This window comes from Amblyraja radiata, chromosome 6 (assembly GCF_010909765.2).
Source record: "Amblyraja radiata isolate CabotCenter1 chromosome 6, sAmbRad1.1.pri, whole genome shotgun sequence".
NCBI classification, from domain to species: domain Eukaryota; kingdom Metazoa; phylum Chordata; class Chondrichthyes; order Rajiformes; family Rajidae; genus Amblyraja; species Amblyraja radiata.
The window spans coordinates 56,740,400-56,765,691 of NC_045961.1; the positions used below are offsets into that span (position 1 = coordinate 56,740,400).

Consider the following 25,292-nt stretch of genomic DNA (forward strand, 5'->3'; position numbering starts at 1 on the left):
TTAGTTGGTTAGATTCGTTTTGGAGTGAAGAGGGAGAAGGTTAATCCTTCGACCATGTCAAGCCACATGTCAAGATCATGTGAAGCATGGAGACACAAGGAGTTTTCTAGTATCTGAAGTAATGAGCTGGAGTTCGAAGAAGATTGCCGGAACAAGTCGGAAAACCTTGGATGTATCTTACTGTTTTATATCTACAATAAAGAAAATATTCATTAAAAGAGTGTGTGCTGAAGCTTCATGAAAGGAGAAGCTCTGAAGGTCTCTGAGACAGCTTGCATGCGTGCCGAAGATATTCCCCTTATCCCGTCTCACCCAATTAGTGGCTAGGGAGTTAATTTCCTGAAAGATTTGAAAAATCTGCCGCTACAAATACTTCTTGGCAAATTGTAACCTGGCCACCCTATTTTTGTGGCTAACCAGTTGTTTGCATCTTTGCTACAGCCTCTGTATTTCTGTTCATGAAGTCTTCTGCAGACAGTGGTCATTGACAAATCCACACCTGACTGCTGAAGAGTGTTTCTGATCTGTTGGACAGGTGTTTGGGGATTTCTCTTTATTATGGACATAATTCTTCTGTCTGTAGCTGTGGAGGTCTCGTTGGCCTGCCAGTCCCTTTGTGATTAGTAAGCTCACCAGTGCTCTCTTTCTTCTTAATGATGTTCCAAACAGTTGAGTTTGGTAGGCCTAAGGTTTGGCTGATGTCTCTAACGGTTTTATTCTTGTTTCTCAGTCTCATAATGGCTTCTTTGACACAACTTTGGTACAACATTGGTCCTCGTGTTGATAAACAGCAATAAAAGTTTCCAAAGGTGATGGAAAGACTGCAGGAAAGACTAGGTGCTGAGAGCTCTCTTAAACCTGCATTAAGGAGGCAATTAAACACACCTTAGCAATTACAAACACCTGTGAAGCCATGTGTCCCAAACATTATGGTGCCCTGAAACGGGGGGACTATGTATAAACACTGCTGACGCTTGAGCTGCCTCCTGATTATGCCATGTAGGAGGTAATGGCATTCAAGCTCTGTCGCAGTTGCCAAACATCCACCCCATCCTCCAGCTTTGAGCGGAAGTTCCTTTTGGCCTTTTTGATTGCCTTGTCAAGGTCGTATCTGAACTTCTTGTAGACCTCTGCGTCACCAGACCTGAATACCCGGAATTTGGTCTTCAGAAGAATGCGGATCTCCTGGTACATCCAAGGCTTCTGGTTAGGAAACACTTGGATGGTTTTTGTAGGAACACAGTCCTCCACACATTTCCGTATGAAGTCAGTAACGACTGGCGAATTCATTCAAGTCTGTTGCCAAGTGTAATAGGGATCGATGTGAAAGGTGAGATGCGTAAGGAATTAAAAGTATTGTATGTGAATGCGCGAAGTATAAGAAGTAAAGTAGATGAGCTTGAGGCTCAGTTAGAGGTTGGTAGATATTACATTGTGCGGATTACTGAGACATGGCCGCAGGAGGATCGGGCCTGGGAACTTAATATTCAGGGTTATACATCCTATAGAAAGGACAGGCAGGTGGGCAGAGGAGAGGGGGGGGTAGCTCTGCTGGTGAAGGATGGAATTCAGTCCCTTGCGAGGGAAGACATAGGGACTGACGAGGTAGTCACTGTGGATTGAGTTGAGGAAGTGTAAAGGCAAGAAGACACTAATTTGTGTTATTTACAGACCCCCAAATAGTAGTCCGGATGTATGGTGTAAGTTGCAGCTGGCATGTAACAACTGGCATGTAACAAAGGTAATGCCACTGTGGTGATGGGGGATTTCAATATGCAGGTAGACTGGGAAAATCAGGTTGGTTCAGGACCCCAAGAAAGAGAGTTTGTAGAATGCCTCCGAGATGGATTCTTAGAGCAGCTTGTAATGGAGCCGACCAGAGAAAAGGCAATTCTGGATTTAGTGTTGTCCAATGAACCAGATATGATAAGAGAACTCGAGGTAAAGGAACCGCTTGGAGGTAGTGATCATAATTTGATTAGTTTTAATCTGTAATTTGAGAAGGAGAACGTTAAATCGAAAGTGGCAGTGATGCAGTTGAACAAAGGGGACTATGAAGGCATGAGAGGGGAGCTGGCCAAGGTAGACTGGAAATGGATCCTAGCAGGAATGACGGTGGAACAGCAATGGCAGGAATTTCCGGCCATAATCCGGAAGACGCAGGATCATTTCATTCCAAAAAAGAAGAAAGATTCTAAGGGGAGTAGGAGGCAACTGTGGCTGACAAGAGAAGTTAGGGATAGAATAAAACGAAAAGAAAAGATGTATAACACAGCAAAGAGTAGCCAGAAGCCAGAGGATTGGGAAACTTTCATAGGACAACAGAAGGAAACAAAACGGACAACACGGGCTGAAAAGATGAAGTACGAGGGGAAGCTGACCAGGAATATAAAGAAGGACAGTAAAAGCTTCTTTAGATATGTTAAGGGAAAAAGAGTAGCAAAGTCCTTTGCTCCTTTGAAGGCAGACAACGGTGAAATTATTTTGGGCAACAAGGAAATGGCAGAAGAGTTGAATAGGTACTTCGGATCTGTCTTCTCTAAGGAAGACACAAACAATCTCCCAGATGTACTGGAGGACAGAGGATCTAAGGGGGTAGAGGAACTGAAATAAATTTTCATTAGGCGAGAAATAGTATTGGGTAGGCTAATGGGACTGAAGGATGATAAATCCCCTGGGCCTGATGGTCTGCATCCCAGGGACCTCAGGGAGGTGGCTCTAGAAATAGTGGACGCATTGGTGATCATTTTCTAATGTTCAATAGATTCAGGATCAGTTCCTGTGGATTGGAGGATAGCTAATGTTATCCCACTTTTCAAGAAGGGAGCGAGAGAGAAAATGGGGAATTACAGACCAGTTAGCCTGACCGGTGGTGGGAAAGATGCTGGAGTCAATTATTAAAGAGGTAATAATGGGGCATTTGGATAGCAGTAAAAGGATTAGTCCAAGTCAACATGGATTTATGAAAGGGAAATCATGCATGACTAATCTTCTGGAATTTTTTGAGAATGTGACAAGTAACATGGATGAAGGGGTGCCAGTGGATGTAGTGTATCTAGACTTTCAGAAAGCCTTTGATAAGGTCCTGCACGGTAATGCCACTGTGACTAAAATTAGAGCACATGGTATTGGGGTTATGGTGTTGACATGGATAGATAATTTGTTGGCAGACTGGAAGCAAAAAGTAGGAGTGAACGGATCCTTTTCAGAATGGCAGGCAGTGGCGAGTGGAGTGCCGCAAGGCTCGGTGTTGGGGCCGCAACTGTTTACCATATATATTAATGTTTTGGAAGAGGGAATTAGGAGCAACACTAGCAAGTTTGCGGATGACACAAAGCTGGGTGGCAGTGTGAACTGTGAAGATGATGTTAGGAGGTTGCTGGGTGACCTGGGCAGGTTGAGTGAGTGGGCAGATGCGTGGCAGATGCAGTATAATATAGAAAAATGTGAGGTTATCCACTGTGGCGGCAAAAACAAGGGGGCAGATTATTATCTCAATGGGGTTAGGTTAGGTAAGGGGGAGGTACAGCGAGACCTGGGTGTCCTTGTACACCAGTCACTGAAAGTTGGCGTGCAGGTACAGCAGGCAGTGAAGAAAGCTAATGGAATGTTGGCCTTCATAATAAGAGGATTTCAGTATAGGAGTAAAGAGGTTCTTCTGCAGTTGTATAGGGTTCTGGTGAGACCACATCAGGAGTATTGTGTACAGTTTTGGTCTCCTAATTTGAGGAAGGACATCCTTGTGATTGAGGCAGTGCAGCTTAGGTTCACAAGATTGATCCCTGGGATGGTGGCATTGTCATATGAGGAAAGATTGAAAAGACTAGGCTTGTATTCACTGGAGTTTAGAAGGATGAGGGGGTTCTTATAGAAACATTTAAAATTATAAAAGGACTGGACAAGCTAGATGCTGGAAAAATGTTCCCAATGTTGGGCGAGTCCAGAACCAGGGTTCTTAGAATAAAGGGGAGGTCATTTAAGAATGAGGTGAGAAAAAACTTTTTCACCCAGAGAGTTGTGAATTTATGGAATTCCCTGCCACAGAGGGCAGTGGAGGCCAAATCACTGGATGGATTTAAGAGAGAGCTAGATAGAGCTCTAGGGGCTAGTGGAGTCAAGGGATATGGGGAGAAGGCAGGCACGGGTTATTGATAGGGGACGATCAGCCATGATCACAATGAATGGCGGTGCTGGCTCGAAGGGCCGAATGGCCTCCTCCTGCACCTATTTTCTATATTTCTATGTTTCTATTAAAAACATTACATTTTATTCATGCTGTTATAAAACTTTGTGATATTTTTAAACAATGATAAATCCCATTATTATTAATAGCCAAATGTAATTTTATTATCTAACACATGGTACCATGGGTTTAAAGTATATTCTTGTTTCTCAATAATATTGCAGCTGTTCTTTAGAGAAAGCCAGCGATTTATAGAGGTAAAAGTGAATTGCAGCACCCTTCTACTTAAAAATCAGCAGCTTGACTGAGTTTAAATAACTAACTTTTCATATCTTTTCACTAAGCACAAAGGCCCAATCCTGCAACTGCTTGAACCACCAGTGTAGGTAGAATCTGAGACCACCACTGAATCTGTCATTCCCTGCCAACCATACAAAAAACTCATTGACTGTAGCTTTATGAAGTGAAAATGCTGAATAAGGGGTTGAAGTGATAGAAGCATCCATTGTCAGTAGTCTGAATGACTAACAGCTGCATCTGGATGTGATAGTCAAAAGGTTCTAAGGCAGGGATAATGGTATGGGTCAGTCATTTTCATTAGTGAAAAGAAGTGGAATTGTCTTCCCTTGTTTCAGTAGCACTGACCCTTACAGTTTTTTTTGTTTGGCGGTGTTAAGGAAGGTGTCTGGAAGGAATTCTTGTGGATTTATTGTAAGTTGTTAAAGACTGAATCATGGAAACGTGAAGCTGGAGACAAATTCTTCAATTCCCACTCACAATTAAAATCTGAAACTCAAATCAAAGCAAAATGTTTTGTTTTGTTTATGCCTTTTATCCCTATTTGTTCATTGTGTATTTACTGTTTATACAGTTAATTGTTAGAAGAATGTTTATGTTAGGTTTAAAAGTGACTGGTCATATCTACATAACAAAAACATTGTAATTTACTCTAATTTCTCATTTTTAGACATCAAGGAAAAGTTAGCATCATTAAAAATTATGGCTTAAAGATTAAAATCTGGACATAAAAAACAGGAATGTACCCATTAGTTTGGTTGTTCACACAATTGCAAATTTGTAGTTGCATTTTGCTCAATCTTGAAAATTATCAAGCATAATGTTTTGTTTGGAATGTTTGTATATAAAAGCTTCATTTTCACTTTCAAGAGCAGTGTCCATTAGGTTAAATTTTTGCTTGTTTACTTCATTGTCTATGAGCTATGGGAGGAATCAGACATTCCGTGATCTTGACAAGATATCTTGTACAGCAAGCAATTTAATCTCGCCAACCAGCAGTGTAATGACCCTTTCATCACTGTGAGACTGGATACTTTTGCCGTGTTGTTTCTGACCAGTAAAATAGTTTGTTACAAAGTCAGCATCTGTAACAAACTTATTTTGAACAAATATTAATTTGAAAAAAATGTTGTAGATAAAATTTAAATTAAATTGAATTAAATCCAGTTTTATTTTTTTATTAGCCTGCATTGTGAATGAAGAAGCTGAATTAAGTTAATAAAAATAATGGAAGAATTTTCATTGATCTTCGATGAAGTAGGCTCATGTGGAGTAGGACTGCATAGCCTTTTCTGACTGAAATGTTATGGCTTTACGTGCAGCCCAATGTAGTATTAACACAATGAGTATCCACTTTCAAAGGTGAGATGGATTTGTGAAAAAAAACAAAATTACATGATTTATTATTGGATTATGGACAATAGATAGGTGTTAGTGGCGGCGCCTAACGGCAGCGGCTCGACTACAGTCGTCTGTCTTTTTTTATTTTTGTCTTGTTAAATGTATGTCTTGAGTTAGTTTTTATTATTTTTTTTAGCTGTGTATATGTGGGGGGCTGTGGGGGAAACTGTTTTAAATCTCTTCCCTGTGCGGGGACCCGACTATTCCCTGTCGGGTCTCGGATGTCGTTGGGCCTAACATCGTGGAGCCGGCGGTGACCTCCGGCCGGGACTAACCTGGGGGCTCCAGTTGCAGAGCCTGCGGAACTGACATCGCGGAGCTGGCCAACTTCGGAGCGGGAAGAGCTGTGGTGGCGTGCGGCTGCGACCCGACTTTGGGAGTTCGGAGGCACCGGCCGCAGACCCGGTGGACGGGAACATCGGGAGCTCCAAGTCCCTGGTGGGAGACCACTTTTCCGAGCTCCGCAACGGCGACTTCTCCCGCTGGAATCGCGGGTTTAAGGACATGGAGCCGGGGCCTAACATCGCCCGGCGTGGCTTAAACGGCCTCAGGACTTACCATCGCCCGCCGGGGGCTTTAACATCGGAGCCCCAGTTCGCCTCGACACTGCAGTTGGACTGCTGGACCACGGGAGAAGGAACGAAGGGAAGAGATAAAGACTTTGCCTTCCATCACAGTGAGGAGATGTTGGAGACTCACTGTGATGGATGTTTATGTAAACTGTGTTAAGTGTGGGTCTTGGATTGTTTTGTAATGTAAAAAAAAACAAAAAAAACAGTAGAAATGATATTTCGTTCAAACCTAGGTTTGAATGACAATAAATTGCATTCTATTCTATTCTATTCTATTCTAGAAGAAACATCTTGTTATAACGGACCATCGGCGGGGGAAATATAATCCATTATTACCAATTGTCCATTATAGCCAAATAAGGAATTATCATTGTATGTAGTTGAACCAAAGAACTGAGATAATGGTTAATACACAAAAGAAAGACAAAGTTCTGGAGTAACTCAGCGGGTCGAGAACATGGTTAGGTGATGTCGGATCCCTTCTTCAGACTGATTCCATCTGCTCAGTTACTCCAGCACGATGTGTTGTTTCACCTTAAAACTACGCGCTGATGCCGCTGGTCTGCATCACAAGCCTTTCTTCACCGGTTCATGTGGCTGTTGTTGCGGCTAATGTCATTGTCCCTGGGGGTAGTGCTTTCCTTGGGGTGCTGCCAACAACAGGACACGCTTTGGTCACCATGGGGCTCTCTCCTCTCTCATCTGCCGCAGAGAAGGAGGAGGAGGTGGCCGGGTGGTGGGGGAGAGGCCGAGTGGTCAGAACAACGGGTGGTGGTCGAGAGGGGCGTGGACAGAACCACTGCTGACAGCAAGAAGCTGTCCTGTTAGTGGCGACAGCCTTAAGAAAGCATTATCCCCTGGGGCTACAACATGAACCGCAACAACAACCACGTCACTGCACCGTGTGGTGGGCAAAAAAGGGCTTGCTGGTGGACCGTATGAGTTGGAGGTTGGGACGGAAGCCGGCTGGGGAGACGGTACGAGCTGGGGTGGCTTTGGCAGGTCCGTTTGCCATATCCAAAATCAGTCTTAAAGGAGCCCATTATATCACTTGAATATCGATATAATTTTTCCTGTACCCAGCGGCACTGTACTTTTGTGTAATGTAGTGACAGTTCTGACCTCTTGAATACCACAATGTTATGCAGACAGTTCTATGCCTGCCAACAGTGCTACCCTGTGTTAAAATGTGATTATTTTGTGCCCATCAGTATGAACAGAGTATTAGTCAGCCACAGACTAGTGATTTTCATCAGATTCCTTCAGGCTATGTTTTGCAACACGTTATGACCAAGCCTCCAGATTGGGGCCCTTGCCCAAGTCCTGGCATCAAATAAGGTATAAGACCATGTCAGACAGAACCAGAATTCTCCATGCGGTTGGGGCAGGCTGTAATATTTGAAGGAAAGTTACGTTCTGCCCTCAATTCTGCAGCCACAGCAACTGCAGCATTCCTATAGTCCTCCACATGGTTTTCTTATGATGTCACATGTTTATTTTGTTAAAGGAGTAGAACTGGTACATAGCCAGCTGAGTTAGCAAGCACGTTGGATTTAGTTCTTAGGGCTACTCCTGCATCTATTTTCTATGGTGCTAGGCGGGACTAGATAGAAGTAGCCTTTATTGGACAATTGGACAAGTACCAGGATAGAAAAATCAAAAAGGGATATGGCCTAATGTGAGCAAATTGTATTGACATAAATAGGCATCATGGTCATCATGGAGGAGATGAGCCAAGAGAGCTGGTTTCTGTGTTAAATAATGATTCTATGTAAAGTAAGATGAGGGGATGGGGTAGAGGGTAGCAGAGAAATAGCAGAGAGTAGCAGAGCAACAAAAATATTACTTTTATCTCAGACATCTAACAGGTCTTTTAATTTTTACTTTTAATATATATTTTTACTGACTGACTCAGTGAACAGAATACATTCACTTGTTGATAATGGCAAATTGATTGGTCCAATTATTGTAGGCCTTAAATGTTTCAGCATTTCCATAATGTTCAGCAATCAGTTGCAGATAACATAGATAGAAACCCCCTTGTCTTGAAATGAAGGGCATAAATGTTAGTTCAAATTGAAGATTTCTGGACTGGAGTATTACCGTAATAGAAACATAGCAAAATAGGTACAGAAGTAGGCCATTCGGCCCTTCAAGCCATTTAATATGATCATGGCTGATCATCTAAAATCAGTACCTCGTTCCTGCTTTTTCCCCATATGATCCTTGATCCCTCTTGATTCCTTTCGCCCTCAGAGCTAAATCTAACTCTCTCTTGAAAACATCCAGTGAATTGGCCTCCACTGCCTTCTGTGGCAGAGAATTCCACAGATTCACAACTCGCTGGGTAAAATTTTTTTTCCTCATCTCAGTCCTAAATGGCTTACCCCTTATTCTTAAACTGTGACCCCTGGTTCTGGACTCCCCCAACAACGGGGAAATTGTTTCCTGCATCTAGCCTGTCCAATCCTTGAAGAATTTTATATATTTCTATAAGATACCCTCTCATCCTTCTAAATTCCAGTGAATACATGCCCGGTCGACCCATACTTTCATCATAAGGAGAAATCAATTCATGATCAATTGGCCAGGTGGGCTGAGGTAATGGTAATGGGTTGATGGTAATCAATACAGTGGTAATGGGTTGATGGTAATTAATACAGAGAAATGTGAGGTGTTGCATTTTTGGACGTCTAACAAGAGCAGGACCTACACAGTGAATGGTAGGCCTCTGGGGACTGTGTGGAGCAGAGGGATCTAGAAGTGCAGGTGCATGGTTCCTTGAAGATTGAGTCGCAAGTAGATAAGGTGGTCAAAAGGATTTTTGAAATATTGGCATTCATCAGTCAGAGTATTGCGTATAGAAGTTGGGAGGTCATGTTGCAGTTGTATAAGACTTGGTGAGACCGCTTTTAGAGTATTGTGTTCAGTTCTGGGCACCATGTTATGGGAAAGATATTGTCAAGCTGGAAAGGGTTCAGAGAAGATTTATGATGATGTTGCCAGGACTCGAGGGTCTGAGCTATAGGGTGAGGTTGAGTAGGCTGGGTCTCTATTCCTTGGAGCGCAGGAGGATGAGGGCTGATCTTATAGAGGTGTATGAAATCATGAGAGGAATAAATCGGGTAGATGCACAGAATCTCTTGCCCAGAGTAGGGAATCGAGGACCAGAGGACATAGGTTCAAGGTGAAGGAGAAAAGATTTAATAGGAATTTTTCACTTAATAGGTGGTGGGTGTATGGAACAAGCTGCCGGAGGAGGTAGTTGAGGCTAGGACTATCCCAACATTTAAGAAACAGTTAGACAGGTGCATGAACAGTTAGACAGGTGCAAGTTTGGAGGGAAATGGACCAAACGCAGGCAGGTGGGACTAGTTTAGCTGGGACATGTTGATCGGTTTGGGCAAATTGAGCCGAAGGGCCTATTTCCACACTGTATCACTCTATGACACTATGAGAGACTGGATAGGCTGGGATTGTTTTCCCTGCAAAGGAGGAAGTAATTGGGGTATATAAAGTAATGAGGGAAACAGTTAGGGTAGTTAGTAAAAATCGTTTTCTTCTGTAAGGCTATCTAAAACAAAATGGCATAGCTTTTAAGGTGAGAAATAGGTAATGAGAGGATTTGAGGAGGATTTATTTTCACATGGAGGTTATTTGGAGTCTGGAACAATCTGCTTTAAGATTTGCTGGAAGCAGAAAGTCTCAAAACATTTAAGAGGCATCTCGATAAGTAATTGAATCGTTAAGACATAAGACAATGCAAGTAAATTGTATTAGTGTAGTTTGGTACAACGAGCTACATTAATATGGTGGACATTTTTTTCTGTACACTATGATTGTATGACTTCATAACTATCTAAGTAGAGCGATATATTCAAAACTGAAGAAGGATCTTCACCAGAAACATCACCTAATTTTTTTTCTCCAGAGATGCTGCCTGACCCCCTGTTACTCCTGCATATTGTGTCTATCTTTGATATATAATCAAAAACACTTTTAGCACTTTTATCCATGTTAACAGATTGCGAATATGTCCTTATTCTTGAGGATCTCTAATAATCTACGATGGATTCCATCCAGTCGGAATTCAACTGTATTGTTAACTAATAACTGAAATAGTAGTTTAAAAGGTGATAACTGTACTTGTTTTTTTTTTAAGACTTTTCTGCAGATTTTGGGCGTGATAGCTTTGGCAGTGGCTGTCATTCCTTGGATACTTATTCCAATCGCTCCACTTGTCATTGTGTTCTTTTTCCTTCGTTGCTATTTCTTGGAAACATCACGTGATATTAAACGCATGGAAACAACTAGTGAGTATGATGCGGAAAATTGAATTACAAGTCTTTTAAATATGTTGAGGACAGTTGTTATGATACGGTAAGGAAGAAGAAGAAAATATGGAATGAAAGACGACAATTAGAGTATTGTGTTTAGTTTTGGTCACCCTGTTATAAGAAAGATGTTGTTAAGCTGGAAAGGGTGCAGAAAAGATTTACAAGGATGTTGCCAGGATTCAAGTGCGTGAGTTATTGAGAGAAGTTGAGTAAGCTAGGACTTTTCCTTCAAGTGCAGGAGGATGAGGGATGATTTTATAGAGGTGTACAAGATCATGAGAGGAAAAGATAGGGTAAATGCACAGAGTCTTTTACCCAGTATTGGGGAATTGAGAATCGAAGGGTGAAAGACCTGGAGGGTAAATTGTTTACACAAAGATTAGTCGGTACATGGAACGAGCTGCCGGAGGAAGTAGTTAAGGCAGGTACTATCACAACGTTTAAGAGACATTTAGACAGGTACATGGATTGGATAGGTTTAGAGGGATATGGGTCAAACACAGGCAGGTGGGACTAGTTTAGATGAGGTGTGTTGGTCGGCGTGGGCAACTTGGGCTGAAGGGCCTGTTCTAACTCTATGACTATGTGAGAGTGAGAGGACAAGTTGGACAAGAAAGACTGGATAGACTCGGCTTGTACTCGCTAGAATTTAGAAAATTGAGGGGGGATCTTATAGAAACTTACAAAATTCTTAAGGGGTTGGACAGACTAGATGCAGGAAGATTGTTCCCGATGTTGGGGAAGTCCAGAACAAGGGGTCACAGTTTAAGGATAAGGGGAAATCTTTTAGGACCGAGATGAGAAAAACCTTTTTCACACAGAGAGTGGTGAATCTGTGGAATTCTCTGCCACAGAAGGTAGTTGAGGTCAGTTCATTGGCTATATTTAAGAGGGAGTTAGATGTGGCCCTTGTGGCAAAAGGGATCAGGGGGTATGGAGAGAAGGCAGGTACAGGATACTGAGTTGGATGATCAGCCATGATCATATTGAATGGCGGTGCAGGCTCGAAGGGCCGAATGGCCTACTCCTGCACCTATTTTCTATGTTTCTATAACCTTAAATCGAATCTCCAAATGTGAAATGCGTGTTTTGATCTCCAGCTTTTAGTCAGTGTTAAATGTCTTTCAGTATATTCTGATGAAATTTAGCCTCAGTAGTACAATAATATTTTTATAAAAGTACTTATTGAGAGAATCACAACATGAAAATAGGTCCTTCAGTCCAACAAAGTCTGCCAAGGCACCTACCTGAGTTCACCCCATTTGTCAGTGTTTGCCCCATATCCCATCCAGATATCTGTCTAAATCACTTCTAAATGTTGTAATTGTACCCGCTTATACCAAGTCAAAAATCTACTTACTGTAATGTTAGATCATGTCTTCCAATTAGATAAAATCTTTTTCCATATAGGAACGATGTTGTCAAACTGGAAAGGGGTTCAGAGAAAATTTATGAGAATGTTGCCAGGACATGAGGGCCTGAGCTATAGGAAAAAGTCGAGCAGTCTAGGACTATTCCTTGGAGCGCTGGAGGATGAAAGGGCTATCTCATAGAGGTGTATAAAATCATGAGAGAAATAGATTGGGTACTCCTGGCCAGAGTAATAGAATCGAGGTTCAAAGTGAGGGGGGGAAAGATTTAATTGGAACCAGAGGAGTAACTTCTTCACACAAAGAGTGGTGAGTGTATGGAACGATTTGCCGGCAGAAATAGTTGAGGCAAGTCAAGTCAAGTCAAGTCAAGTCAAGTTTATTTGTCACATACACATACGAGATGTGCAGTGAAATGAAAGTGGCAATGCTCGCGGACTTTTGTGCAAAAGACAAACAACCAAACAACCAAACAAACTATAAACACAATCATAACACACATATTCTTTTACATAATAAATAATGGAAGGAAAAACAGGCAGGTACTATCGGAATGTTTAAGAAGGATTTAGACAGGTCCATGAATAGGATGCTATAAGACTCTGACTCTATATGCAAATACTCATCTGGCTAGTGTTTCTTTGATTTTCATTTGCACATGTGAGGTCCATAGAGTGTGGATGAAGCCTGCTGCTCTGCTTCCGTGTCTCTCTTCGACTGGTTTCTGGAGTGACCTCTGTTATCTGATGGCCTGCATTTGCAAATGATAACAATCTAAGTGCTTCTGTGGTTCGTGCCTGCATTCGCGGCCTCAGCATCCCGTGCAGTTTCGGTCTACTCATTCAGTTTCCACAACTTACCCACCAACTCTACCCCTGTTTGTATGACAGCTCCCCTTTTCCGCCCCCGCCACCACCTTTTCAGTCTGCCCTTCAGCCCAAATAGTTACAGTAAACAATTATGACCCTAAACCTGTAGGCCCAACCTCAGGTTCCAAAACCAACCTCCTATGCATCATATCAATTTATACCAGGCCATCTATCACTGCTGTGACCACGTCATTATGAGTCTGAAAGGACGTACAATCTTCTGTATGTTAAATGGACAGGATGATTTATTATAGAGAATGCACTTGCAGAACAGACCTTTAAACTCTGCGGTGGCAATTTTTTAGCTTAAAATATTGTACCACTTTTGTAACATTCCTACCAGAAAAAATTGTCTTCTTTCAGCATGACATTTGCATTTCACCATTAAGCCTTTCATTAGTCCCTCAAACTCTACCGTATCCTTTCTGAAGTTTCCTGCTGGCCCTGAAGAACACACTCATGAATCAGGAAGACCTGCTTAGAATTAATTATACACATTTTTTATGTGCACTTGCTTTGTAGCTAAAACATTATAATCTGCAATCTGTCTCTTTTCTCTTTATGCAATTGATGGTTTGATGGTATTCATGTATGATGCAATTTGCTTGGATAGCACGCAAATATTTTTAAAACTGCATCTTGGTACACGTGAAAATAATAAACCAATTCCAATACCATTCTCTGACCAAAGTTAGGGCTGAAACAAACATTGATGAGAGCTCTTTGAGCCGCCGCTAATCTACTGCACCCCAGTCTTCTTCTCCACCAATCCTAGCCAAATCTCTACTTATACCATGAGCACAAAGCATCTGACATCTATGCATTCTTCAAATCCTACCCTATCTCCATGTGAAACATCTAATCTGAACAAACGAAAGGAGTCAGAAATGTTTCTACAAGAACGATAAATGAACATGGTTGGAAAATTGTAATGAAAAGTAATGCTGTTTAATTATGACAAATGTTATGCCAACCCTTGATTTTTAAATCTATGAAAGGATAATGTAATTAATTAATAAAGGCCCTGGGCTCAAGCTTTCCTTGTAAATGTAATAATGTTTAAAATTACTGCTGCTGCAAAAAGTGGTATATACATTTATTTTCTAATTCAGGTCGAAGTCCAGCCTTTTCCCATCTATCTTCATCCCTTCAAGGACTTTGGACTATTCGTGCCACAAGGACAGAAAAAACATTTCAGGCAAAATTTGATGAACATCAAGATCTTCATTCAGGTGAAATGATTATATAATGTTCAGATGCTGCATTTTATGAGGGAGGGAGTGACTGAGGGTAGGGGCAGGAGAGGGAGGGGGGATTGGGGGAGGGGAGGAGGAGAGGGGTAAGAACCTGGGGAGGGGGGAGGAATGGAGGGGGGGCAAGGAGGAAGGGAGGGAGGGGCGAGGTGAAGGGTGTGGATCATTGGCGTTACAACGGGAACCCGTCAGCCGCGTCAGGAGGGGGGGAGGAGGTGGCGGAAGGAGGGGGGGAAGGGCGGTGGGGAGAGGAAGGGCGGGGGGGAGGGCAAGGGGGGGAGTGGGGGCGGTGAGGGGAAGAGAGAGGGATCAGTGGCATCACAACGGGAACCCATCAGCCGCGTCAGGAGGGGGACGGAGGGGAGTGGGGAAGGAGAGTGGGGGGATGGGGAGGGGGGGGCAAGTGGGAGCGGGGGAATGTCAAGGGGGGGAGGGAGGGCAATGGGGGAGTGAGGGGAAGAGGGGGGATCAGTGGCGTCACAACGGGAACCCGTCAGCCGCGCCTGCGCAGTTGGAGGCTATGGGTAAGTGGTGGAATATTGCATTGGAACGGGGCCCAACGGGTCCCACTTAGTCTAGTGGTTATTAAATACCAAGTGTTATTTTAGAAAAGGACACAAGAATCATTTTGATGAAGTGCCAAGTGTACTTAAGGTCAATGGAAGCTGCCTAAGATATCATCTATTTTAATATCATCTTTACAGTGACTATCCATGCCTTATATATTCTCGTCCAAATCACTGACCCTTGAGGCATACCACTAGTCATGGGCCTCCAATCCTAAAAAACAACCTTTCACCATCTTCCTCTGCTTCCTACCATCAAGCCAATTCTGTATCCAATTAGCTAGCTCACCCTGGATCTCATGCTATCTAATCTTCCAGAGCAGCCTCCCATGCGGAACTTTATCAAAGCCATTGCTGAAGTCCATATAAACTACTGTATATCTACAGCCCTGCCATCATCAGCCTTTTTGGTTACTTCTTCAAAAAAACTCTAAATCAAATTCATGAGAAGTGATACCCAATGGGCAAATCTAATCAACTCCTGTTTTACCAGATTATTGGCTTACTGGTCTCTGATTCCCAAGTTTTTTTTTTTACAGCCCTTCTTAAATAAAGGCACAACAATTGCCATCCTCCAGCCTTCCAGCACCTCACCCATTGTTCCACATTAACCGTCCCGAGTCTTTACCTCTTTCCACACGGTAAAAACACAAGATAAATATTAATTGAGAAGCTAGCCCTGTGGATGCATACCTAGATGTCTGCTTGGATCTATGAGGCACAATATTGTCCCACCTGCCTGGGTTTGGCCCTGCCCAGTCCATCATCGGCTCTGACCTCCCTTCCATCGAGGGGATCTATCGCAGTCGCTGCCTTAAAGAGGCTGGCAGTATCATTAAGGACCCACACCATCTTGGCCACACACTCATCTCCCTGCTACCTTCAGGTAGGAGGTACCGGAGCCTGAAGACTGCAACGACTAGGTTCAGGAATAGCTACTTCCCCACAGCCATCAGGCTATTAAACTCAGCTCGGACAAAACTCTGAACATTAATAGCCCATTATTTGTTTATTTGCACTTTATCAGTTCATTTATTAATGTGTATATATATTTATTTAATGGTATATGGACACACTGATCTGTTTTGTAGTCATGCCTACTGTGTGTTTAAGAAGAACTGCAGATGCTGGAAAATCGAAGGTACACAAAGATGCTGGAGAAACTCAGTGGGTGCAGCAGCATCTATGGAGCGAAGGAAATAGGCAACGTTTCGGGCCGAAACCCTTCTTCAGACTGATGGGGGGTGGGGTGGGGTGGGATGGGGAGAAGAAAGGAAAAAGGAGGAGGAGGAGCCCGAGGGCTGAGGGAGAGATAGGAAGGGGAGGAGACAGCAAGGGCTAACAAAATTGGGAGAATTCAATGTTCATGCCCCCAGGATGCAGACTCCCCAAGTGGTATATGAGGTGCTGTTCCTCCAATTTCCGGTGGTGCTTATGTTCTGTTGTGCTGAAGCAAAGCAAGAATTTCATTGTCCTATCAGGGAATCATGACAATGAACTCTCTTGATTCTTGAATTTATAATTGTTTCTAAAATTTTGCGATAGTCCCTGCCTCAACTACCTCCTCTGGCAGCTCGTTCTATAACCTACCACGCATTGTGTGAAAAGATTACCACGCAGTTTCCTATTAAATCTTTTCCCATTCATCTTAAACCTATGTCCTCTGGATCTCGATTCCCCCACTCTGGGCAAGGGACTTTGTGTATCTACCCAGTCTATTCCTCTCATGATTTTATACATCTCTATAAGATCACCCCTCATCCTCCTACACACCAAGGAATAGAGCCCCAGCCTGCTCAACATCTCCCTTTTGCTCAGACCCTCGAGTCTTGGGACCATCCTCGTAAATCTTCTCTGTACCCTTTTCAACTTGACAACATCTTTCCTTTAATATGGTGTCCAGAAATTAACGCAATGCCCGAATTGCGGCCTCACCAACATCTTATGCAACTGCAACATGACCTCACCACTTCTATACTCAATACCCTGACTGATTAAGGTAAATATGCCAAAAGCCTTTTTGACCACCCTATCTACCTGTGATGCCACCTTCAAGGAGCTATGTACCTGCACTCCTAGATTCCTCTGTTCTACAACACTCCCCAGAGCCTTACCAGGCAATGTGTAGGTCCTACCCATGTTAGACTTTAAAAAATGCAACAGCTCACATTTCTTTGTATTAAATCGCATCAACCATTCCTCAATCCAAGTGACCAATCGAACAGGATTTTGCTGCAATTTTTCACAACTATCTGCAATACCACCCACCTTTGTATCATCAGCAACTTGCTAATCCTGCCATGTACATTCTCATCCAAATCATTGATATAGATGACAAACAGTAATGGGCCCAGCACCGAACCCTGAGACACACCACTAGTCACAGGCCTCCAGTCCGAGAAGCAACCTTCTACCAAGACCCTCTGCTTCCTATCATGGCCAACTTTCTCCTTGGATTCTATGCAATCTAACCTTCCAAAGCATCATACCATGTGGAACCTTGTCAAATGCTTTGCTGAAATCCATATAGACAACATCAGCAGCTCTGCCATCATCAACCTTTTTGGTCACATCTTCAACAAACGATTTGACCTCCCACGTCCAAAATCATGCTGACTATCCCTAATCAGCCCGTGTCCATCTAAATGCATGTATATCCTATCCCTCATACTCTCTAGCAACTTTCAAACTACAGATGGTAAGCTCACTGACCTATAGTTCCCAACCTTTTCCCTGTAGCCCTTCTTGAATAGTGGCGCAACATTTGCCACTCTCCAGTCTTCTGGCAACTCTCCTGTATTTAATAACAACTTGTAAATTTCAGCCAGGGCTCCCTCATATTCCTCTTTAGTTTCCCACAATGTCCTCGGATATATCTGATCCATCCTAGTAGATTTGTGCACCTTCATACACATCAGGACCTTCAGCACCTCTTCGACCATAATACTGACTGCTCTCACGATAATTCCTTTGACTGCCCCAAGTTCATAAGTCCTGCTGCCACAGTAAAAACAGAGGAGAAATAGTCATTGAGGACTCATGCGGCTCCAACCAGTTGACCGCTTTGATTCCTGAGAGGTCCCACTTTCAGTTACCCTTTTTCCCTTTATGTACTTACAAAATGTTACAGTATAGTTTTGTACTAGGTACATTCTAGATGCTGTGGAAAACCTTTTTAAGGCACTAATGGGACAGCAGCTGTACACTTCTGTAAACCAATGGACATCTTCACACATTGCTCAAAATGATTGGAAGCATGCTTGTTTGAAGTAAGGACCAATCAAGTAACAACAAAATGTTTCAGGCTATGGTTTGTTCTTAGGCCGTTAAATTCATCTAATTTGGGATGACATAAACTTCCTGTACACTATTAATAGATCCAAATAGTGATCCAACTCTACCAGCTCTTTGTTTTATTGCTAGGTGCTTATAGCTGAACATGTAACTGGTAATTCCACGTGGAAAGCTAGCAACATTTCATGAATTTTATGTTTGGAGATTTTAATAACATTAATAGAAACTTTTAAATTGCCTTAATGAATCCCATCCCAGAATAATACATTGTGCCCCAAATTGTTTTGACAAAATGTGAAAGAATATTGAATTGATTTTATTAAACTATTATTTCCCTTTTTCTCTGCAGAAACATGGTTCCTTTTCCTGTCCACTTCACGGTGGCTTGCTGTTCGGTTGGATGCTCTTTGTGCTGTTTTTGTCACATCGGTTGCTTTTAGTTCTATTGTAATTGCAAACCGTGAGTAGGAATTCAAGCCTTTTCCTCAAATTATAATCTGTATTGTGTTTCATGGATGTAGTTATTATTATTAATCCATGTAGTTATTAAAATTTCCTTTTAATTTTCCCCAAGGAAATTTAACATTTCATCAGTTTTCTGTTAAAATGCTCATATTTTTTGCTTTGCATTACTTAGCGAGGATGTTAAATATAGAATACGTGGATGAATCAATTAATCAATCAACCTTTATTGTCATCTTGCAAAGCACCAGTTGCACAATGCAAAATGAGAAGACGTTTCCCAGGGAATACCGGAGCATCGCACATAAAACTTAGATTCCACACATAAAATAAAAACAATAAAAAAAACAATAAAAGTATAAATAAAAAAACAAGTATATCTATAATTGATGTAACCATCAGTGTTATTAAATGGTGAGGTTTTAATGGTTTGGTATATTGACAGTCTGCTCAATTGAACAGTTTTTCTGTTTTAAGAAACCAAGATCAAGTGTAATCAATTGTGCAGAATGGCACCAAGGCTAAAATCTTTACAGAACCGGGACTTGGGAACAGTCAGAGTTATCCAATGATGAAGTTGTCCACACACAGAAATGTGCGCTGCAGCCCACCATGTCCACGCTGAACTTTTTGCCCATTACATTTACATTAATCCCAGAGACCGTTCCCTCCGCAACTCCCTGGTCAACTCGTCCCTTCCCACCCAAACCACCCCTCCCCTGCAACCGCAAGAGATGCAACACCTGTGCCGATACCTCCCTCCTCGACACTGTCCAAGGACCCTGACAGTCTTTTCAGGTGAGGCAGAGGTTCGCTTGCACCTCCTCCAACCTCATCCACTATATCCGCAGTTCCAGGTGTGGACTCTGTATATCTGCAAGACCAAACGCAGGCTCGGCGATTGACTTCTCTAATTTTAAGTAGCTTTAAGCTTTCCCTCTCTCTCCATCCCCTCCCCTTCCCTGTTCTCCAAACAGTCCTACTGTCTCCGACTACATTTTATCTCTGTACCACCCACTCACCTGACATCAGTCTGAAGAAGGGTCTCGACCCGAAACGTCACCCATTCCTTCTCTCCAGAGATGCTGCCTGTCCCGCTGAGTTACTCCAGTATTTTGTGTCTGCCTTCATAAATACATACCCTTCAATTCCTTGCCTAATTAAGTGCCTGTATATGTGTCGCTTAATTCAGATAATTGTATTTAATTCCAGCACCACTTCTGCCAGAGATACCGAGCCTGAGATGCATATGCTATATTTTAAGTTTATGATCAGGTACACAGCAAGGTATTAATGCAACATTTTGTGCCTGAGAAAAGTATTAAAAGAGGTTTGATTTTATTCACCCACACTCTTGTTTATTTTGAGATTAGACTTGGCATTAAGATTTATGTGCGAAAATGGATGAGCTATTCTTAGAACAGTAGTCAGATCTACAATTTAAATTAAACGTTTTATGTGTATACTTCCAAACTTTATTTGTACAAGCTGTGTGCCCAAAAGTATATAATTAGAAATGGATTTGAGACAATGGAAGAGGATGTAGCAAATAACAATACATTTATACAAAACGGGGAGTTCCTTATATGAAGAGATCGGCAGTTACTCCCATACAGAGCTCAAGAGGTAATTACTCTTACAGTCAGAAACCTAGCAGAACGGTGTCTTCCTGAGTCTTCCTTGAATGAACGGTGGCAAAACAAACAAAAACAACCTGAAAATGTTACTTCTCTATAAATGCAAAATGTGAATGTATATGGTCATTGATGCAATATTTGAACCTTCAACCTATTTAAGTGTACTGTTCTAATTTAACGGAAAATCATGGTTCAGAGCATGAATTTGACAACTTCCAGCAGAAACCAAAGTAAGCACACATAAGAGATCTGTTAGTTTAGGGGACAGGAGATTCTGTGACAGAAAATGAGACTCCAGGATGACTCCCCCAGGGATAAACGATGCATATACTTGCTTCCTCCTCTTTTTATCCAGGCGTCCATACTCCAGGATTCCTTGCCCTTCACTCTAACAAGAATATTCATGCCTTGAACTATCGCCACTACTCTTTTAAAAACATTCCACATGCTGAACATCCTACATATAACCTATTCTGTTCATGTGCAACGCATCACACTTGTACAGTGCACCTCTGCCACTGAAGAGATCCCAATGATCCAAAAATCCATGTCCCCTTCCTCAGCCATGCATTCACCTGTCCTGACTTCCTCTTCCTATCCTCCTAACACGTGGCACTGGGAGCAATCCAGGGAGTACTATCCTCGTGATCTTGCAAATTAGCCTTTGCTAATTCCCTGTATTCACTCTGCAGGATTTCAGCTCTTTTCCTACCCATGCCATTTGTGCCAACATGCACAACAACTTGTGGCTCTTCGCCTCCCCCTTGAGAATATTCTGCAGCTCCTCCAAGACATCTGGACTTTAACAGCAGAAGACAACATACCATCCTGGAGTCTCATTTGCTGCCACAGAATCTCCTGTCCCCTAAACTAACAGGTCTCCTATCACTATTGCAGTGCTGTTTCCCAGTGTGCCTTAGAGCCAGGCTCGATACCACAGAACTAACTACTGCTGCTGCTACTCCCCTGCCTGGTCATTCCTCCCAACAGTATTCAAAAGGCCACACCTGTTGCTGAGAGGAATAGCCACATGATCATCCATCTACTGTCTGCCTGTACCCAAGGCAGTGACCACCTTACTGCAACTGCCATCTATGAAATCCGCAATCTATTGGCCGTTCAATTGCTGCTCCAGTTCCCGAATGTGGTCTATAAAGAGCTGCAGATGGACACTGGAAGTCTCACTGACCTCCTACATATTGCAAGAGGAACATACCACTGCCCTTGCTGCCATCTCTATTGCACTAGGTGAAAGAAAGAAAAAAAACACACACTGTACTTTATCCCGCCCTCAAACTCCTCGCCATAAGCCTCATACTTAGCCTCCTCAAAGCAGGTAGCCCTCACAAAGCCTCACACAACACAGCTGCTCCCAACGGGCCGCTCTGCTAGTGTCTGCTTTCCTGTTTATACACCCACTGGGACACTTAATGTGTATTTATTTTCTTGCAGAGCTGGATGCAGGGCAGGTTGGTTTAGTTCTATCTTATTCTATCACGCTAATGGGCATGTTCCAGTGGGGAGTACGACAAAGTACTGAAGTTGAAAACCTGGTAAGTGTTATTAAAATATTTTATGCAACAAGTGAGAAGAATCTCCCTCATTACATGACTGAGATAATGATTCCACTTTGTCACAATCCAGGTATAAATTGCACCCGATCTGAAAATATTTTCAGTTGAGTTTCTCCTCAAATCATATGCACTACACAAAGTGCAGACCCTGTCATGAATCTTTATTTGATATATTAGAAAAAAAACGGTGCATTGATTAAAAGAGCTCATCAAAATACTAAATACCTCATCAGTGTTAATCTAGTAACTTGATTTTAAATTATGGGAATGAACTTTCAAAAATTATTCAGAACACACGCGCGAGGCTTTGGAGGCCCTGTGAACGGTAATTTCAGTTCAATCCAGCGCTAAATGCAGCTCAACTCTGCCTGTCTCGCCTGGTCATGCCTGGACTGATGACATATTTCCTGTAAATCCAGGCAGGGATAACCTGGTGGGACAGTCAGAGTTGAGCTGGGTTTAGCGCTGCTTCTCAGCGCTGGCTGTGGGCCTGGGGGCATCGCTCCTGTCTGACTCCCGACGTCTCTGGCCACCCTTGGAAGGGGGGGGGGGGGGGCTCTCGGGTGGGGACCTCTCAAAACAGGGGGGGACATGTCCCTCCTGGCCCCGGGATTTAGAAACATAGAAAATAGGTGCAGGAGTAGGCCATTCGGCCCTTCGAGCCTGCACCGCCATTCAATATGATCATGGCTGATCATCCAACTCAGTATCCTGTACCTGCCTTCTCTCCATACCCCCTGATCCCTTTAGCCACAAGGGCCACATCTAACTCCCTCTTAAATATAACCAATGAACTGGCCTCAACTACCTTCTGCGGGAGAGAATTCCACAGATTCACCACTCTCTGTGTGAAAAATGTTTTCCTCATCTCGGTCCTAAAAGATTTCCCCTTTATCCTTAAACTGTGACCCCTTGCTCTGGACTTCCCCAACATCGGGAACAATCTTCCTGCATCTAGCCTGTCCAACCCCTTAAGAATTTTGTACGTTTCTATAAGATCCCCCCTCAATCTTCTAAATTCTAGTGAGTACAAACCGAGTCTATCCAGTCTTTCCTCATATGAAAGTCCTGACATCCCAGGAATCAGTCTGGTGAACCTTCTCTGTACTCCCTCTATGGCAAGAATGTCTTTCCTCAGATTAGGAGACCAAAACTGTACGCAATACTCCAGGTGTGGTCTCACCAAGACCCTGTACAACTGCAGTAGAACCTCCCTGCTCCTATACTCAAATCCTTTTGCTATGAATGCTAACATACCATTTGCCTTCTTCACTGCCTGCTGCACATGCATGCCTACTTTTAATGACTGGTGTACCATGACACCCAGGTCTCGTTGCATCTCCCCCTTTCCTAATCGGCCACCATTCAGATAATAATCTACTTTCCTGTTTTTGCCACCAAAGTGGATAACCTCACATTTATCCACATTATACTGCATCTGCCATGCATTTGCCCACTCACCCAGCCTATCCAAGTCACCTTGCAGCTTCCTAGCATCCTCCTCACAGCTAACACTGCCCCCCAGCTTCGTGTCATCCGCAAACTTGGAGATGTTGCATTCAATTCCCTCGTCCAAATCATTAATATATATCGTAAATAGCTGGGGTCCCAGAACTGAGCCTTGTGGTACCCCACTAGTCACTGCCTGCCATTGTGAAAAGGACCCGTTTACTCCTACTCTTTGCTTCCTGTCTGCCAGCCAGTTCTCTATCCACATCAATTTCCGCCTCCCCTCCTCCGCCAGCCAACAGGAAGGTGCGGGGCCGAGTGGTGCAGACGCTTCAGACGGCGGAAGGGGGCCTCCCCCTTCCTCCCTTCCTCCTACCCGGCTTCCCGCCCTCCTCCCGGCCTCGGCGTGCGAGAAGGTTTGTTTTGAAAGCGCCGCTGGCGGAGTGGCAGGCAGCGGCCGCTAACAGGCCGGGCGGGGTGCGTGAGGAGATGGAGCCGCGGTCACCGCTGCTGCTGTGCGGGGCCCGTCATTCGCTCCGACTCTCCGTCACGCCACACTTAGCATCTTTCCCACGAATTACAGCCGTCACCGACACAAAACGTCACGTTCCTTTTCTCCAGAGATGTTGCCTGACCCGCCGAGTTACTCCAGTTTTTTTGTGTCTAACTTCGGTATAAACCAGTATCTGAGTGCCAAGCCGGGCAAAATGACTCGGCGTTTCGGTTGCCCGGCGTCACTTTTGGTGGTCAGTGGCACCTGGGCAACCGCTAATTTAGAGCCCTGGATATGGATTCTGTACAGGCAGATAAGATCAATTTAGCCAGGCATCTTGTTCACACAAATATTGTGGGCAAAAGTTTCTGTTCCTGTGCTGCACTGTTCTATGTTCTTCGTAAACCAAAAGTGCGGAATCTGGGAATGTATTTACGTCTAGAAATTTGGGGTCAAAACCTCAGAAAACGGGGCTACATGCTGAGAAGAAAATATATTTCAATCAAATGAATATTTAGCATTCACTATTTAAGGGGGTTGAATGTACTCAAAACATGGAATTGTTGATTAAACGAGATATTTGAATTATCGTTAGAAACGAGTAAGGTGCTAGAAGATTAAAACGTCGCTAATGTGCCTCTACAGCCACTCCCCGACTTGCGTAAAGGTTACGTTCTGTAATCCTTTACGCAAGTCAGATTTTACACAAAACGACACAAAGTGCTGGAGAAACTTAGCGGGTCAGGCAGCATCTCTGGAGATCATGGATAGGTGACGTTTCAGGTCGGAACCGTTCTTCAGACTGATTCTTTCAGACTGGACAGTGTTCTGTAATGTGGGTTTCTTGGTAGATGATCTTTGTTTTGGAGTTCTTCAGCAGTGTTTTCTTTCATATGCTTCAATTGTCTGACCTTTTTGCCTGTTCCCAATGAAAAAACGTCTCAGACGTTGGGATGTTATGTTACAGTTGTACAATACATTGGTGAGGCTACACTTAGAGTATTATGTTGTGCTTTGGTCACCCTCCTATAGAAAGGATGTCTTTAAACTGGACAAAGTGCAAAGAAGATTTACAAGGAAATGACAGGACTTGAGGGCCTGAGCAATAGGGAGAGGTTGGACAGGCTAGGACTTTATTCCTTGGAGCACAGCGGGATAAGGGGTGATCTTATAGAGGTGCATAAGATCACGAGGGGAATAAATAGGTGCACAGTCTTTTACCCAGTGTTGTGGAATTAATAATCAGAGGACATAGGTTTAGGATGAGAGGGGAAACATTTAATAATAATCTAAAGAGCTACCTTTTCACACAGTGGATGTTTGGTATATGGAAGGAACTCGCAGAGGAGGTAGTTGCAGGAGGTACTATAACAACATTTATAATTCATTTGGGCATGCACATGGATTGGAAAGATTTAGTGGAATACTAGACTAAGTGGGACCCGTTGGGTCCCTGTCACACGGGAGGCCTAGTGCCCCAACGCAACCTGTTCCCCAATACAATATTCCACCTCTCACCCGTTCCCCCAAAGCAA

At 43.2% G+C, this 25,292-nt stretch overlaps 1 protein-coding gene across 3 annotated transcripts in view; it reads left to right on the forward strand.

Moving 5' to 3' along the window:
- abcc4 (ATP binding cassette subfamily C member 4) overlaps positions 1-25,292 on the forward strand; it is a 193,398-nt gene that overhangs the window by 133,194 nt on the left and 34,912 nt on the right. For all 3 annotated transcript variants that reach the window (XM_033022920.1, XM_033022918.1, XM_033022919.1), the window contains 4 exons: positions 10,616-10,766; positions 14,142-14,261; positions 18,492-18,602; positions 21,694-21,794. In XM_033022920.1, coding sequence (XP_032878811.1) covers positions 10,616-10,766; positions 14,142-14,261; positions 18,492-18,602; positions 21,694-21,794 — 483 coding nt within the window. The remainder of the gene's footprint in view (positions 1-10,615; positions 10,767-14,141; positions 14,262-18,491; positions 18,603-21,693; positions 21,795-25,292) is intronic.